Here is a 13,580-nt window from a genome sequence, read left to right on the forward strand (position 1 = left end):
AGCAGGCTTAACCAAATTGTCAAAGAGCTAAATAACACAACAAAGGTTAGAAACCTCTGTTTAAGAGATTATAGGCCCACAGACTTCTATTTAGTGAGACACTGCATAGTAGTTGGTGTGATCCTCACTCCAGGCAGACAGGTGACTGTCTAAGCCATTCAGGACAGATGAGAAGAGCTTAGCCTTGAAAAAACCCACTCATTTAAAAAAGAGGCAACAAACCCCTCCCTGGTTCTGTAAATAGTGAATGTTTAATACACGTTTGTTGAGTTGAAATGAAGTGCTACAATTGATAAACCTATAGACGCATAATATGCAATTTTTTCTGTAACTTTTTATTGGTACAGAGCATACACTTACTGAGGCATTTAACCACTTATAGAGCAGGATTCTTAAATGACTTAACCGTTTGCTTTACCATCCCATTGAAAGAGTTGTATGGGTCCACCAGAGTAACCATTTTTGATAAAGGTCCCATGTGACGATAATTAGGCACCTCCTTACTTTCCCATAAGGTTCTGTAATTAGAAAAAAAAGAGCATTAACAAATATGAAACCACAAATCCTTATGTCTTGAAGCTATTATACACTCATAGATGCTCATATATATTTGAGGAGCTGGGTGATGCAATGGGGAGCACATTGGACAGAGAGTCAGGAGATGTGAGTACTTCTAGCTTGCGCTCGGTCACCTATCCCAACCTGTGCACACAAATCATAGATCTTCGTAGAACATCCCTAACAAGTCGCCATCCAGCCTCTTATTCAAAGACTTTCAGTGATGGAGAGCTCACTATGTCATGGGGCAGCCCATTCTATTTTTAGATATAAGGACAGACACAAAACAGACACGACTGTTAACTGCCTTATAGAACTTTCCACTCTGATACATGAAATATATGTCTTTTTCCATCTGTTTAATCAGTAATGGTCAGGCTTTTCAGACTTGTTTTCCATTAAGACTTACCTTCTAAAAATGCCCCTGCTACTTCTAACTGACCAAGATGACAAATAATAGAAGTTCTGGCCATAGATTCTTGATTCTTAAAGGGGCTAAGCCTTTTCTTTCCCAGTCCTGAAGAACGTAAACAAAATGCATGGTCTCATTTAAACAGAACTTTGCCTGTAGCAACCTCTTCTCCTTTAAGTGTATTTTCTTTGGTTTAGTCATTGCCTTTTTTTCTTCCCGAAATATTAGCAATTCGTTACAGAGACTACACAATAGTCTTTTTATAGTTCAGCTTTGGGAGACTGTAGGTTTATAAATTCTGAGTGGGTAGGGATCTTAGAAGTGATCATACGCAGCCCCCTTATTTTATAGATAAGGAAACTGAGGCCCAGAGAAGAGAAATGATTTGTTCAAAGTCACATAGGGATTAAGGATTAGAGCCAGGATTTGAGCCCAGGTCCTTTGTTTCTGATGCATCTTTTATTAATCTGCCAATTGCTTTTCTTATTCTCCAAGCAGTGGTTCCTTAACAAGATGGTTACAATACCCTGAGTTCTCAAACTCTGTGCCAAAGGAATGCAATCCCTGGTGGGTCATACCAAGCCAGAAAGACTTTGCTTTGAATATGAACGCAGTGAGAAGTAATTGGTTTGTTATAAAAGAGACAGGCTACCTAAGATCAGAGAAACTCTGTATGCTGACTGTAGGGTAAGGAACTTTTGGGCCACAGAAATTTCATAGCTGTCTATTAAATTGTGGTGGCATTACAGGAGACCTTGGTGAAAGGGATGCTTGCTCAGACCAAATCACAGTTCCTCAAAATACTGAGGTACTTTCCTCACAATGACTGTTCAAAGACTCCAATCTCATCCCTATCTCCCTTGTTCTCAGCAAAAATGCCTTCTCTTTTACTAAAGAAACCAAGGCCATCTGGTAAGGAATACTTGACTCCTTGTAGCATGACTTCCATATACAAACACTTAACTGAAAATCCCTAATTACTTGGAAAGCTCCTTTTGTCTTTGGCCCTCTCCTTCTCTCTCTCTCTCTCTCTCTCTCTCTCTCTCTTTGCATTCTCTCTAGGTGACCTCACCAACAATGGGGTCAACTAACAATCATTACAGATGACTCTGAAATCTACATATCCAGCACCATCTCTCTTCTGAGTTTTTCTATCACAAATGTGACGTCTCTTGCACTATCACTACGTCCCATAACATGCCCATTCTCTTCTACCTTCCCTTTATGTATTGTCTCTCCCCATAAAATGTAAGCTTCTTTGAGGCTGGGACTGTCTTTTTGCTTGTGTTTTGTATCCACAACACTTCGCACAGGGCCTGGCATATAGTAGCACTTAATAGATGCTCAGTCAATCTGTCTTTCTGTCTATCTATCTATCTATCTATCTATCTATCTATCTATCTATCTATCTATCTATCTGTCTATCAATCTATCCATCTATCTACCTGTCTGTCTGTCTATCTTTCTCAAACTCTACTTGTCCAAAACAGAACTCATCTTTTACCCTAAACCCAGTGATCTTCCCTACATCTCTGTTTTTGCCAAGGGGACTATCATACAGCTACTTGTGTTTGAAACCTTGGAGTCATCCTCAACTCTTCCCTCTCACAGGCCTCCTATATCGAATAAGTGCTACCTCCTCAACATTTCTTAGATCTGTCTGCTTTGTTCCACTCACATGACCATTACCCTAGTCTGACCATTACCCAACTCCTGTCTAGATTATTGTAGATATTCTAGATTATCTAGATCTTGTAATGACAAGAGCCTTTTAGTTGGCTTCCCAGAATTCACACCCCTCCTTTCCTTCATCCTTCACATCCAATTACTAAGGATATTAGTAAGGCACAGAACTAACCATGTCACTTCCCTGATCTAAAAGCCTTGGTGTCTCCCTAGTGTCTTCAGGATAAAATAAAAAATCTTCTAATTAGTATTTAATGGCTATTTCTGTCTATCTACAACTGATCTTTCTAGGCTGATTATATGTACATTTCTCCCCTTGTACACTCTATTTGATATTGCATATCTTGCCTCCATGCTTCTGTATTCCATGCTTTGACTGCTCTCTCCACTCACCTCCACCTGTTTAATTGCTTAACAAACATTTACTAATTAACCACTACATGCCAGAAACTGTGCTCGGCATTGGGGATATAGTAATAAGAAGAAAACATCCTATGTCCCCAGGGAACTTATATTCTATTGGCGTAGACAACATGCATATATATAAGTAAATACAAATTCTATACAAAATAAACACAAGGTAGTTGAGGGGGCATCTGTGGTAGTTGAGTCAAGATTTGAAGGAAACTATGGGCCCAGAGGTCAACCTGTTCTAAGGCATAGAGATGAGACATGGAAGGGAGTTTGGGAGTGATAACAAGAAATCTAATTTAGTTCTTCCCACCAAAATCCTTGGCATTGTCAAGTGGTACAATAGCTGAAACTGATATGGTTTTCTCAATGGAAATAACCTTAAAGAAGAGGCATTCACATCTACTTTTTTACTGCCCCTTAAGGCCCATGGGATCTTTCCATCTGACTTGCAGCTGAAACTTTTCTAACTTTCCAGTTTTCTCCTCCATTAAAATGTGAGCTCCTTGATAGTCTGGATGGCAGTCCAGAGTAGGATAATGGTCATGTGAGTGGACCAAAGAAGACAGATCTGAGAAATGTTGAGGAGGTAGCACTTATTAGATATAGATGGCGAGAGAGTGAGTGAGAGAGAGAGAGAGAGAGAGAGAGAGAGAGAGAGAGAGAGAGAGAAGAATTGAGTGAAGCTCCTTGTCTCACTTAAGCCTCCCAGTGTTTAGCATAGTGCTTTGTAAACTGTAAAATCTTAATAAGTGCTTCATTCATTCATTGTATGTACTGTGGGCATTCTAGAAAAAGTCTGATAAGATAGGTTGGATTACACAGCATTCTTTAAAGGCTCAGTACGAGTGCTGCCTCTTACACAAAGTCTTTCCTGATTCCTCCAATTATTCGGGATCCCATATTACTTTGCATTTACTTATTTGTGCGTATGTGCTCTCCCACCCCCAGAAGACTATAAGTTTCTTGAGAGTAGGGACTATTTTCATTTTTGCCTTTATACTGCAGAGCCTAGCAAGTGCCTAGCACATAGTAGACACAGCAATAAGAGTAAAAATGGATCAAGCTGAATAGACAGGAGAAAATCAGTGCTTTAGGTTCTTGTGGGCTTAATCCTTAGTTAGAGATAACTTTTTCAGAAAATGAACAAAAACCTGAAGACAAAAACCACTGAATGGCCTTGTAAAAAGAAATAAAGGTTAGCTATATGGTAAAGGGCAGGTGAAATTGACTCTTGAAGGTCAAAGGTCAAAGTTAACTATCTCCTGCATCACAGAAAAGTTGAGACTGCTTAAATTCAATACACTGCTTCTTGATTAGAGAATTCTAACCCAGTGTAAGCAGGATGATTTTCTCCGTTAAACTGTTTTTTCACAGTTCATTAAGTATCATATTTCTGTAAAATACCACTGTTTTTCAACAAGCTTACTGTAAGAAATCAAGAAGTGGATGTTAACAGTTATAAAACTGAGAGTGGACAGCTTGGATAGTCGGATCCAATAGTAACTTTTATCATTCATCTCTTAGGGTTCAATTACACCCAACAAATTATTATTAAATGCCTTCTAGTCGATGTATTGAGTACAGGGAATTAAAAAAAAAATTCTTGTCTTAGGATATGATATAGACACAGATAAGTAAATAGAAGACAATTTGAAGAGGCAAAAATATCAGTAACAATTGGGATGGGAGGAAATAAAGGAAGGTTCTACTGAAAAGATAATACCTAAGCTGAATCTTGAAGGAAGGTAAGGTTTCCAAGAAATGGAACTGAAGAGGGAATATATTTAGGCATGGGTGTACAAATGTACAAAGGCAGGGGGTGGAAAACAGAGTTTGGGAAATAATTCAGCTGGAATTTAGGTTCTATAAAGGAGAATAATGTAAGATAAGGCTGGAAAGAGAAGTTGGGGCCAGATTGTGAAAGGCCTTAAATTCTGGATCTCTGAGTTTATACTTTTGCCTATAGATGATAGGGGGCCACTGAAAGATTTTAATTAAGGGATCAAACCACAGGCAGATTTTTAGCTTAGTGAGATTATTTTGGCAACTTTAAGGAAGATGTATCAGGCAAAGAGAGAACGGAAACAAGTAAATACATTAGGAATTATTACAACAGTCCATATTAGAGATGAGGGCCTGAATAAGGATGGTAATGATATGAGTGGAGGTAAGGGAGAAATGGAAGCAATGTTATGGTGGTAGAATCAGTAAGACTTGGCAATTGATTGTGTGGGGTGATGGAGAAAGGTGAGTCAAAGATAATTCTGAAGTTATGAACCTGCGTGACTTGAAGAATGGTAGTGTCCTCAACAGAAGTTGGAGGAAAGGTGATTTTGGTAGGGAAAGAATATAATTTCCTTTTGGACATACTGAGTTTGAGATGTCAATGGGAACTCCTGGTGGAGATATCCTGCTATCAATTATCAGTAGATGACTAGAGTTAAGGACAGAGATAAGATAAACAGACCAACAGCTAGCTAGCTTCCTAGATAGATATAGATTTAGGTTACATCGATTTGGGAATTATCTACATGAAACAGATAATTGAACATATGAAGCTGGTGAACACAAAGGGAGAGGGTCAAATGAGAATAAGGTTCAGTCTAGACTCTTGAAGACACCATGCTTGGGAGGTGGGAGATAGATGAGGAAATATCGAAGAAAAATGAAAAGAAGTGGTCATAAAAGTAAGAAAAGAGTAGTTTACAAAACCCAAGAGTAAGGAAAATATGCAGGAGGAAAGCCTAATTAATATTCTCAAATTAAAGAGGAGTCAAGGATTTAATAGTTAAGAGTTCTTTGGAAACCTTGGAGAGAACACTTTTAGTAGAGTGGTAGGGTCAGAAGGCAGCATAAGAAGTAAATGTGTAGGTGGTGAGGAAGTAGAGATGAAGAAGAGTAGACAAATCTTTCTAGGAGATTGGCAGTGAAAGGGAGAGGAGTTCCTATACAGGCCAACAGGTTGAGGGGATAGCAGTTAAAGGAGGGTTTTTTTTAAGTATGTGGGAAACCTGGTCATATTTGTAGATGTTAGGGAAGGAAACAAGTAGAAAGAGAAAGCCTGAAGATGACTGAAAAGGAAGAAATGATTCCTGAGACAAAAGCCTGGAGTAAACAAGAGGAGATGAAATAAAGGATGCAACTGAGGGATTAGCTTGACAAGGAAGAGGGCTACCTCTTACTCAGAAGCTGGAGCAAAGGTTAAATGATTTCCCCTTGGCCATAAAGTTAGTATATACTAGAGGCCAGACTGGTTACTAGGCCTTCCTAACTTTCAGGTTGGTTCTTTATCCATGACATCACACTGTCTCTCTATTTAAGAAGAGTAAATTTGTAATGGACCTAGTCAGCACAGTTTTATGACATTCCAATGGCATATCATAACATCAGAGTGGAATTAAAGCAAACAAAGGTCATCCAAGGTTTAGGATTGGCAGGTAGGACTAGAAGGCAAGCGATAGGGTCAAGATTGTGAAAAGTAGAAACTGAGACCAAAAGAAAACAGAAATGATTAAGGGAATGGAAGTCATAGTAAGGATGGTAAGGAAGAATTGGTTCAAGACCAATGGCCCTGAGGGAGAGATGAAAGCAATAAATAAAGTTTATAAACAGAAAATGGAATATTAGAATTTGAGATTATGGAGACAGAACAGGGTAATGGTGTTATGAATTGTTAGGAAAATTTTCCTTATATCTACCTGAAATTTGCTTCTCTGCAACTTTCTTTGCTTTTCAGGCAAAAGATCTCCAGCTCCTTCAACCAATCTTCATATAGGATGATCTCCAGTTCTTTCCCCATTGTTGTCGGTCTTTTTTGGGCATGCTCAGTCCTGCCCATGTCCTCCATGTAACAACCATGGCTGAGCACAGTACTGCAGATATGGTCTGATCAGGGCAAAGGACTTTTTTCTATTTTTGTAGTACAACTCTATGTGTTAAATCAGAACCAAGATGACCCACAAATTTGGAATGTTTGATTTTCAAGATGCCATGAGGATACTTCATTAATGACAAAGACTAGCCATCTTGAGGTTCCACCATGAAGATTCACAGTGGTGAGTCAGAACCACTGAGTATTTTTGTTAGACTTGTTAAATTCCCAGTGGCATAAAGATGGATTATTAAGTACACCAATTACACGCTAGTAAATATTTCTCTTTATGAGAACAAACATAAACTATAGCTTGAAGAGTGGTTTTAATGCTGATTTTGTCCCTTTTTAAAAAAAGTCTTCCTCACATGAAATTAATAAAATATTCAGTTTTGCTTAATTCTCAAAGACTATGCCCAAAACCTATTGCCTGGCAGTTAATTCATCTTTAAGTAAACTCTACAAAAACATAGCTGCACCTTGCGGGTATGGGTGGCATTTGAAGACTTGGATTTAGAGCAAACTGACAGTTCAAACCATAAAACTGAAGATCTTTGTTGTGTTGGGTTTTGCCTTTGCCTTCTGTTCTCTATTGTCTCAACTTTGTCATAACAGGAAAAGCACTGGTTTATCTAAGTTCAGGTACACTTTCAATTCTTCTGAAGCAGAATGATGAAGAGATAGTGGGGCCCCTTAGAAAGCAAGAGCCTTGCTTTTCTTTAACATCGTGGAGCATTTAGTGCCATGCCAAATACATTGGCACCCATGAAGTATTATTAATAAGCTATTTAATACTGAAGTATTAAAAGCTACCAATGTAGGTGGGCTGTCCACTTTCCCCTATTGACAAAGAAAATGAAATAACTATAATGGCTCCCTTGAGCAGAAAAAAGATAACAACACAAAGTATGACTTCACCGTGATTTTCTGAACTGTGCTATCTAGGAAAATATGGTCAAGAAGATAGTTCTAGGTTTTTTGATGGGCACACCACCTGAGACCTTACCTGAACATATCTATAATATGTCCCTAATTGTGCTTCGTTTTTTTAAAGATGGATGGCCCTTTCTAATTTAGATGGCTCCCTGATTCAAAAAAGGGAGAAAATACATCCATTCAGTCATCCCAGGGGGCAAATAGGGCAGGGAAGACGCTCTCCTCATCTACTTCAAAATGAATGTTTATGGACAAAATCATAGAATTTTGAAGTTAGAAGATATCTCAGTGGCCATCTAGTCCAATCTGTACCTGAAAAATAATCCCCTCTACAACATGCCTAATAAATGGTAACCCAGCCTTGGCTCAAAGAACTCCAATATGGGAAAAACCACTACTTCCTACCAGGCCTATTCCATTTCTGGAAAGCTTTATGTGTTAAAATTTTTTTTTCTTCATATCAAACCTAAATTTGCCCTTTGCCATTTGGCCCATGGGGCCAAGCAGAACAAGTATAACCCTTATTTGATGTTGACTAATAATTAAAATACTATATATTTAAGACAGCTATCATTTTCCCCTGTTCCCTTCCCAGGCTTCTCTTGTCCTAGTTAACCATCCCAATTCCTTCCAGTTGATTTACATGTAGGATGAACTCAAGAATCTTCATCATCCTGATTGCCCTCTTCTGTACTAAGTTAATTTGAATTTAAAAATGTCCTACCTGGTATATGGATGTTTTTAGTATCCTCCTATATGATGTTTTATTTAATTTTTTTTGTTAGTCTTAACTTGAAAATACCAACAGACATGAATATTTCCACATACAAAGAGCAAAAAGAGCACTGTATACAAAGCTATCTATTAGGCACATCTTGGTTTTTTAAAGTATATACTAAATTCAGCAAGTTAGATCCAAAGGGGTCCTGCTAATTTGCATTTGCTTCTGAACCTTCTGCTCTACAATGTGCATTTTTAAAATGCTTCACTGACACTCCTTTCTATTCTTATTTTCCTTCTATGTTCATAACACACCACTGGTATTTATTCAGGTTTTCTTATATCAAATACAATATCTCTTTCATATATTGAATATCTAAAGGATTAATGTAAAATTTATGGTCCCGGAAAAATTCTGGCAGTTTTAAATTTGGACCTACTATCACAGTTAATGCTACTTTCTCACAACAGTAGCTATAGGTCTATGCTTTGTTTTGGACAAAAAAAATAGAGAAAGAGATAAAAGATAGATGCATAAGTATATGACATAGGCGGATTGCTAGAGATAAAGAGGTGAATGGATGGATAGATAAATGATAGATGGGTGGATGGAGAGTGGTAGATGGATGGATAGATAGATAGATAGACAGAGAGACAGGCAAAGAGACAGATAATTTTGAGTGATTTGGCACTATGAGCAAGTTAAAGCAAACAACTGAACTTTAAACAGCATAGTTTGTTTTTTCCAATCAGTTATTGATGAGTCATTGTGGACCAGTACCTCTAATACTGGTTTGTGCCTTGGTCACATTTTCAGGATCCATTACAGTTTGGCGTTTCATAGTTTCTTTACCTTATCAAATTCGAACCAGGGGCCAAAATGTCACTAATTTAAACACTTAATGGAAACCCACAGGTCCCAGCCGCACATTCACATTTGCACCCTTACAGTCATTTGAAGGCAGTGCTTCATAAAAATCACTAGTAACTCGACGGCACTTTTCTGTGCTGGCCAAGGAAAGAGCACCAGCAATACCTAAAAGAAAGGTCCTTTTGATAGGTTAATGGCATTCTCCAGGTCCTGTCTGGTCAGAGTAATGACCTATCCCAGATTATACCATTGCATTTATCTGTGAAGAGAGTCATTCTGAATCTATTCGAGACCTGGATTTACATTTTCAGCCATACATTATTTTATTGCCAAGACCAAGGCTTCAAGCAAGTGCTTTCAAATTTGAATCATAATGAGCAATAAAGGGGTTTGTTTCTTTACTGGCAGCTTCAAGCCAAGGATCTTTCAGTAAGCTAGCATCGAACAGCTGCTCTTTTCAATTTGAAAATGTGATGTTTTGATGGTTATTATCTTCAGTAGAATTTTCTGTTTTCTGAGAAATAATGCAATTATTTCAGAAAAAAAGTGATTCACAGACAAATGAAAAATGTACATGGCTTCTAAACAGCATGCATTTATTTAGTTAATGCAGGTACACATGTTGAAATGCAGAACTGCAAGTCTAAGTAGCAAGGTTGAGTCCAAGCTAAAGCAAAGCAAGCTTATTCTTCTTTCCACATACGTCAACTTTTTAAACCCTGATGGGTGAGGACTGGTACTGATCCCTTGGAGTGTGAAAATGAGCCCATCCTTTCTCTTCCATTTTTTTAACCAAAGCAAATTTATTTTTAGTATTTAATTGTTCTTTAATGAAATAACCATAATTAGGATTTTCCTTCTAATGTATCTATCTGAAAAAAATGAATAATAGTCTTTGCACTTACCGCCGAACTGCTGAACTTGTGGCTGGGGTTGTTGGTGGAATATCAGAATTTGCTGGGTGGGTGGCTATGAAATGAACCTTGCCAATATATCCTGGAATATTTGCAGTGCTGAAGAAAAAAGTTAAAAGAGAAAGAAGGGAAAAATTAAGAGAATAAAATATATTAAAAATCATTTTTTAGAGGAGAAGGAAAAAAAATCTATGCCCTATATTTTCCCCTTCTAAATTTGAGGGAATGGGAGTCTTACTGCTGAAACTGGGATGAAGGGCATAAATCTGTGCCATGATCATACACAAAAATTTCAATTTCCTCCTGTTCTGGGGTAAAACACACACACACACACACACACACACACACACACACACACACACACACACACACACCCTGATAATGTTCAAAACATCAATTGAAATTTTCCCTTTTCCTATTATTTAGAATTTGCATACATTTTACAACTATGATTCATTGTCAAGAATGACATTTCATTAGAAGGAAAAACCAGGAACTAGTGGTTTACAAAAATATTAGGCATCAGGTTCACATATAACCTGGCAATGCTGATTTGAATATTTGTCCTCAAAACCACTTATATTTGCATTCGCTTTGTTATTTTTCAAATTATCACCGGGACACTGTATTCTATGTAAGTGATTTTAGATATTCTTGAAAATGTGAACTGTTAATTTTAGTATAGCAACATATGAGTGTATGTCAATATCATTTAATATCCTACCAAAAAAAAAATAAAGAGGAAAGAAGAAAAAGAGAGAAGAGAGGATGAGAAGAGAATAATTAGGGTCTTTCTCATTGTAACTGCTCTATCATAAAAGCTTGTTTAGAGTGAGATTTAATTTTTTTAATGTCTAAAGAAAACAGTCTAAGGAATCATTTCATAACTGGTTCATAGGTTTAAAAAAAAGAAAATTAGGTAGATGAGTTAATATAAGTGTAAAAAACTTACTCTAGATTTTAATTTTGAAAAACAAGATCATTGACTTAAAGCTTGAAAAGGACTGTCTAGATTTTCTAGTTCCAATTCCCTCATTTTATAGATGAGAAAACTGAGATCACTCTTTCTACTACACCACATTGCCATAGATCTCAATTTCTTCCATGTGAGTACTTCCTCTACCAATCTAGCCCAAGGGTAAAAAACACGGAAGCAAAGTGAGTAGGAAATTGAAAAAGTGTATGTAAAGGACATGTTGCAGTGTGAAAAGATAGAGTTCTTAAATGACATATCAGTCAATAGATCAAGAGATGTTGCCATCAACATCTACTAAGTTCCTAGTTTATTACAATAAAACTGAACTAAGGAGAAAAGAATGTAGAGTCTCTCTCTGAGATAGGAAAAGGCAGTATGATGTAGTGGCAATATTTTTAGATTTAGATTTAGAAGGAACCTTAAAGATCTATTTAAACCCTTTCATTTTTGAGATAAGTAAACAGACTATGAAAGACAATGGAATTTACACAAAGTTCCAAAGCTAATTTGAGGCCATGCTAAGATTAGAATCCAGGTGTCTAGGCTAGAATTCTAGTCTGGTGTTCTTTTTACCATGTTGCCCATTATCTAATATTACATGAATACTCCTTTTATCCAACATCACCAAAGAATGAATTGTTCTACATGGATGAGTTTTCCAAATAACTGAAACTTATCCACTTAAAGGGCAAAGATTTTAAAATTTTAATTATCTTTGATGGGACTTCTTATAAAATATATTACAAGGTGGGTACCCATTGTTTGGGAAATGGCTAGACAAATGTGGAGTATGACTGTAATAAAATATTATTTTGTGGTAAGAAATAACATATATGAAGAATTCCTGTGAAGACAAATTAAGCATTATAGAGTAAAGTAAGTAGAAATAGGAATGACAGCATATACAAGGGACACAATATTCTAAAGAAAAAGAATTATAAAAGTAGTACTAGCTTTGAATAACTATAAAGGCCAATTTTGATTATGGAGAATAGATAATGAAACAAAGGTCCCTCCTTTTGGCCAAGAGGTAGAGGACTCTAGATGCAGAATATTACGTATATCATCAGATGTATCAGTTATTTTTATTGAATCATTTTCTTTGTTAGAGGGAATATTCAACGTGAGAGTGGTCAGGGCTAGTCTTCAAAATGACTATCATGTTAAAACAAAAGTCCTCAATGAAACATTTTAAAATTAAAATAAAAATTATTATACTTCCAAATTTTCTGAAACAAAATATACAGGATAATGAATATTATGCAATAATATATTAGTGGCCTCAGGGGCCAGTACACTAAATGAGACCAGACCATTGGGCTTTTGAGGTTTTGTGCCTGTTTTTATTAGTTTTCTGTCTCTTCATTGCAGTCAGACCATCGGCTTTCACTTTATGCTGTTGTCACTGTGTTTGTCTCTAACAGTTCCTTCTCAACCAACTTTCTAATTTAGTGATAATACTCTGCCTTGGATTGGGGAACCAGAAAGTAAAGCTTCTTAAAATTGTGTCTAAAATAAAAGTGAATAGGCTCTGAATGAGATACTTAAGGGGTTCTATTATGTGTAGGTAGATTGCGTGACCCATATTGCAAGGACTTTGTGGTATTAACTCTAGACTTCATGGTATTAACTTTGGTCTTTTCAATATCCACTTTGTCTATCCACAGACCTTTAACAACAACAACTTATCTTGAGACTCAGCCATATCTTAGAACAAATATTCTTAACTCCATTTTATGTCATAGACTCATTTGATAGCCTATGAAGACTGTGGACTCCTTTGCAGAACAATATTTTTAAAGGCATAAAATACATAGGATTACAAAAGAAATTAATTATATTGAAATATAGTTAGAAAAATATTTTTAAAGAACAAGTTCTTGGACTCCAGGTTAAGGACTCTTGTCTTAGAAACTTGAGGATGCATAGAGAGTGACTTCTGGATTAGTAGGATAAAATGCATACCATAGCAGAGTTTTGAGAAGGTAGCAAGGTGGTGAAGTGGGCAAAGTGCTAGATTTGGAGACAGGAAAATCTTAGTTCAAGTTCAGCCTCAGAAACTTACTAGTTGTGTGACCCTGGGTAAGTTACAACTTCTTTCACCTAATTTTTCTTCTCTCTAAAGTGGGAATAATAATAACACCTACCTCACAAGGTTACTGTAAGGATCAATTAATAAGCAGTTATTTAACATCTACTATTTTTCAGGCACTGTGTTAAGC

The 13,580-nt window shown here is 36.8% G+C and overlaps 1 protein-coding gene across 1 annotated transcript in view; it reads right to left on the reverse strand.

Annotated features, from left to right (window-relative positions):
• Positions 1-314: 314 nt before the first annotated feature.
• The window catches only part of SPMIP7 (sperm microtubule inner protein 7), a 77,212-nt gene continuing 63,946 nt past the window's right edge, over positions 315-13,580 (reverse strand). Inside the window, exons 8-9 of the mRNA XM_020981329.1 lie at positions 10,374-10,481; positions 315-518 (exon numbers count right to left, since the gene is read on the reverse strand). Of these exons, the coding sequence (XP_020836988.1) occupies positions 377-518; positions 10,374-10,481 (250 nt within the window). The 3' untranslated portion in view covers positions 315-376. The remainder of the gene's footprint in view (positions 519-10,373; positions 10,482-13,580) is intronic.

Source organism: Phascolarctos cinereus, unplaced genomic scaffold, assembly GCF_003287225.1.
Source record: "Phascolarctos cinereus isolate Bilbo 61053 unplaced genomic scaffold, phaCin_HiC Scaffold_4;HRSCAF=312, whole genome shotgun sequence".
NCBI classification, from domain to species: domain Eukaryota; kingdom Metazoa; phylum Chordata; class Mammalia; order Diprotodontia; family Phascolarctidae; genus Phascolarctos; species Phascolarctos cinereus.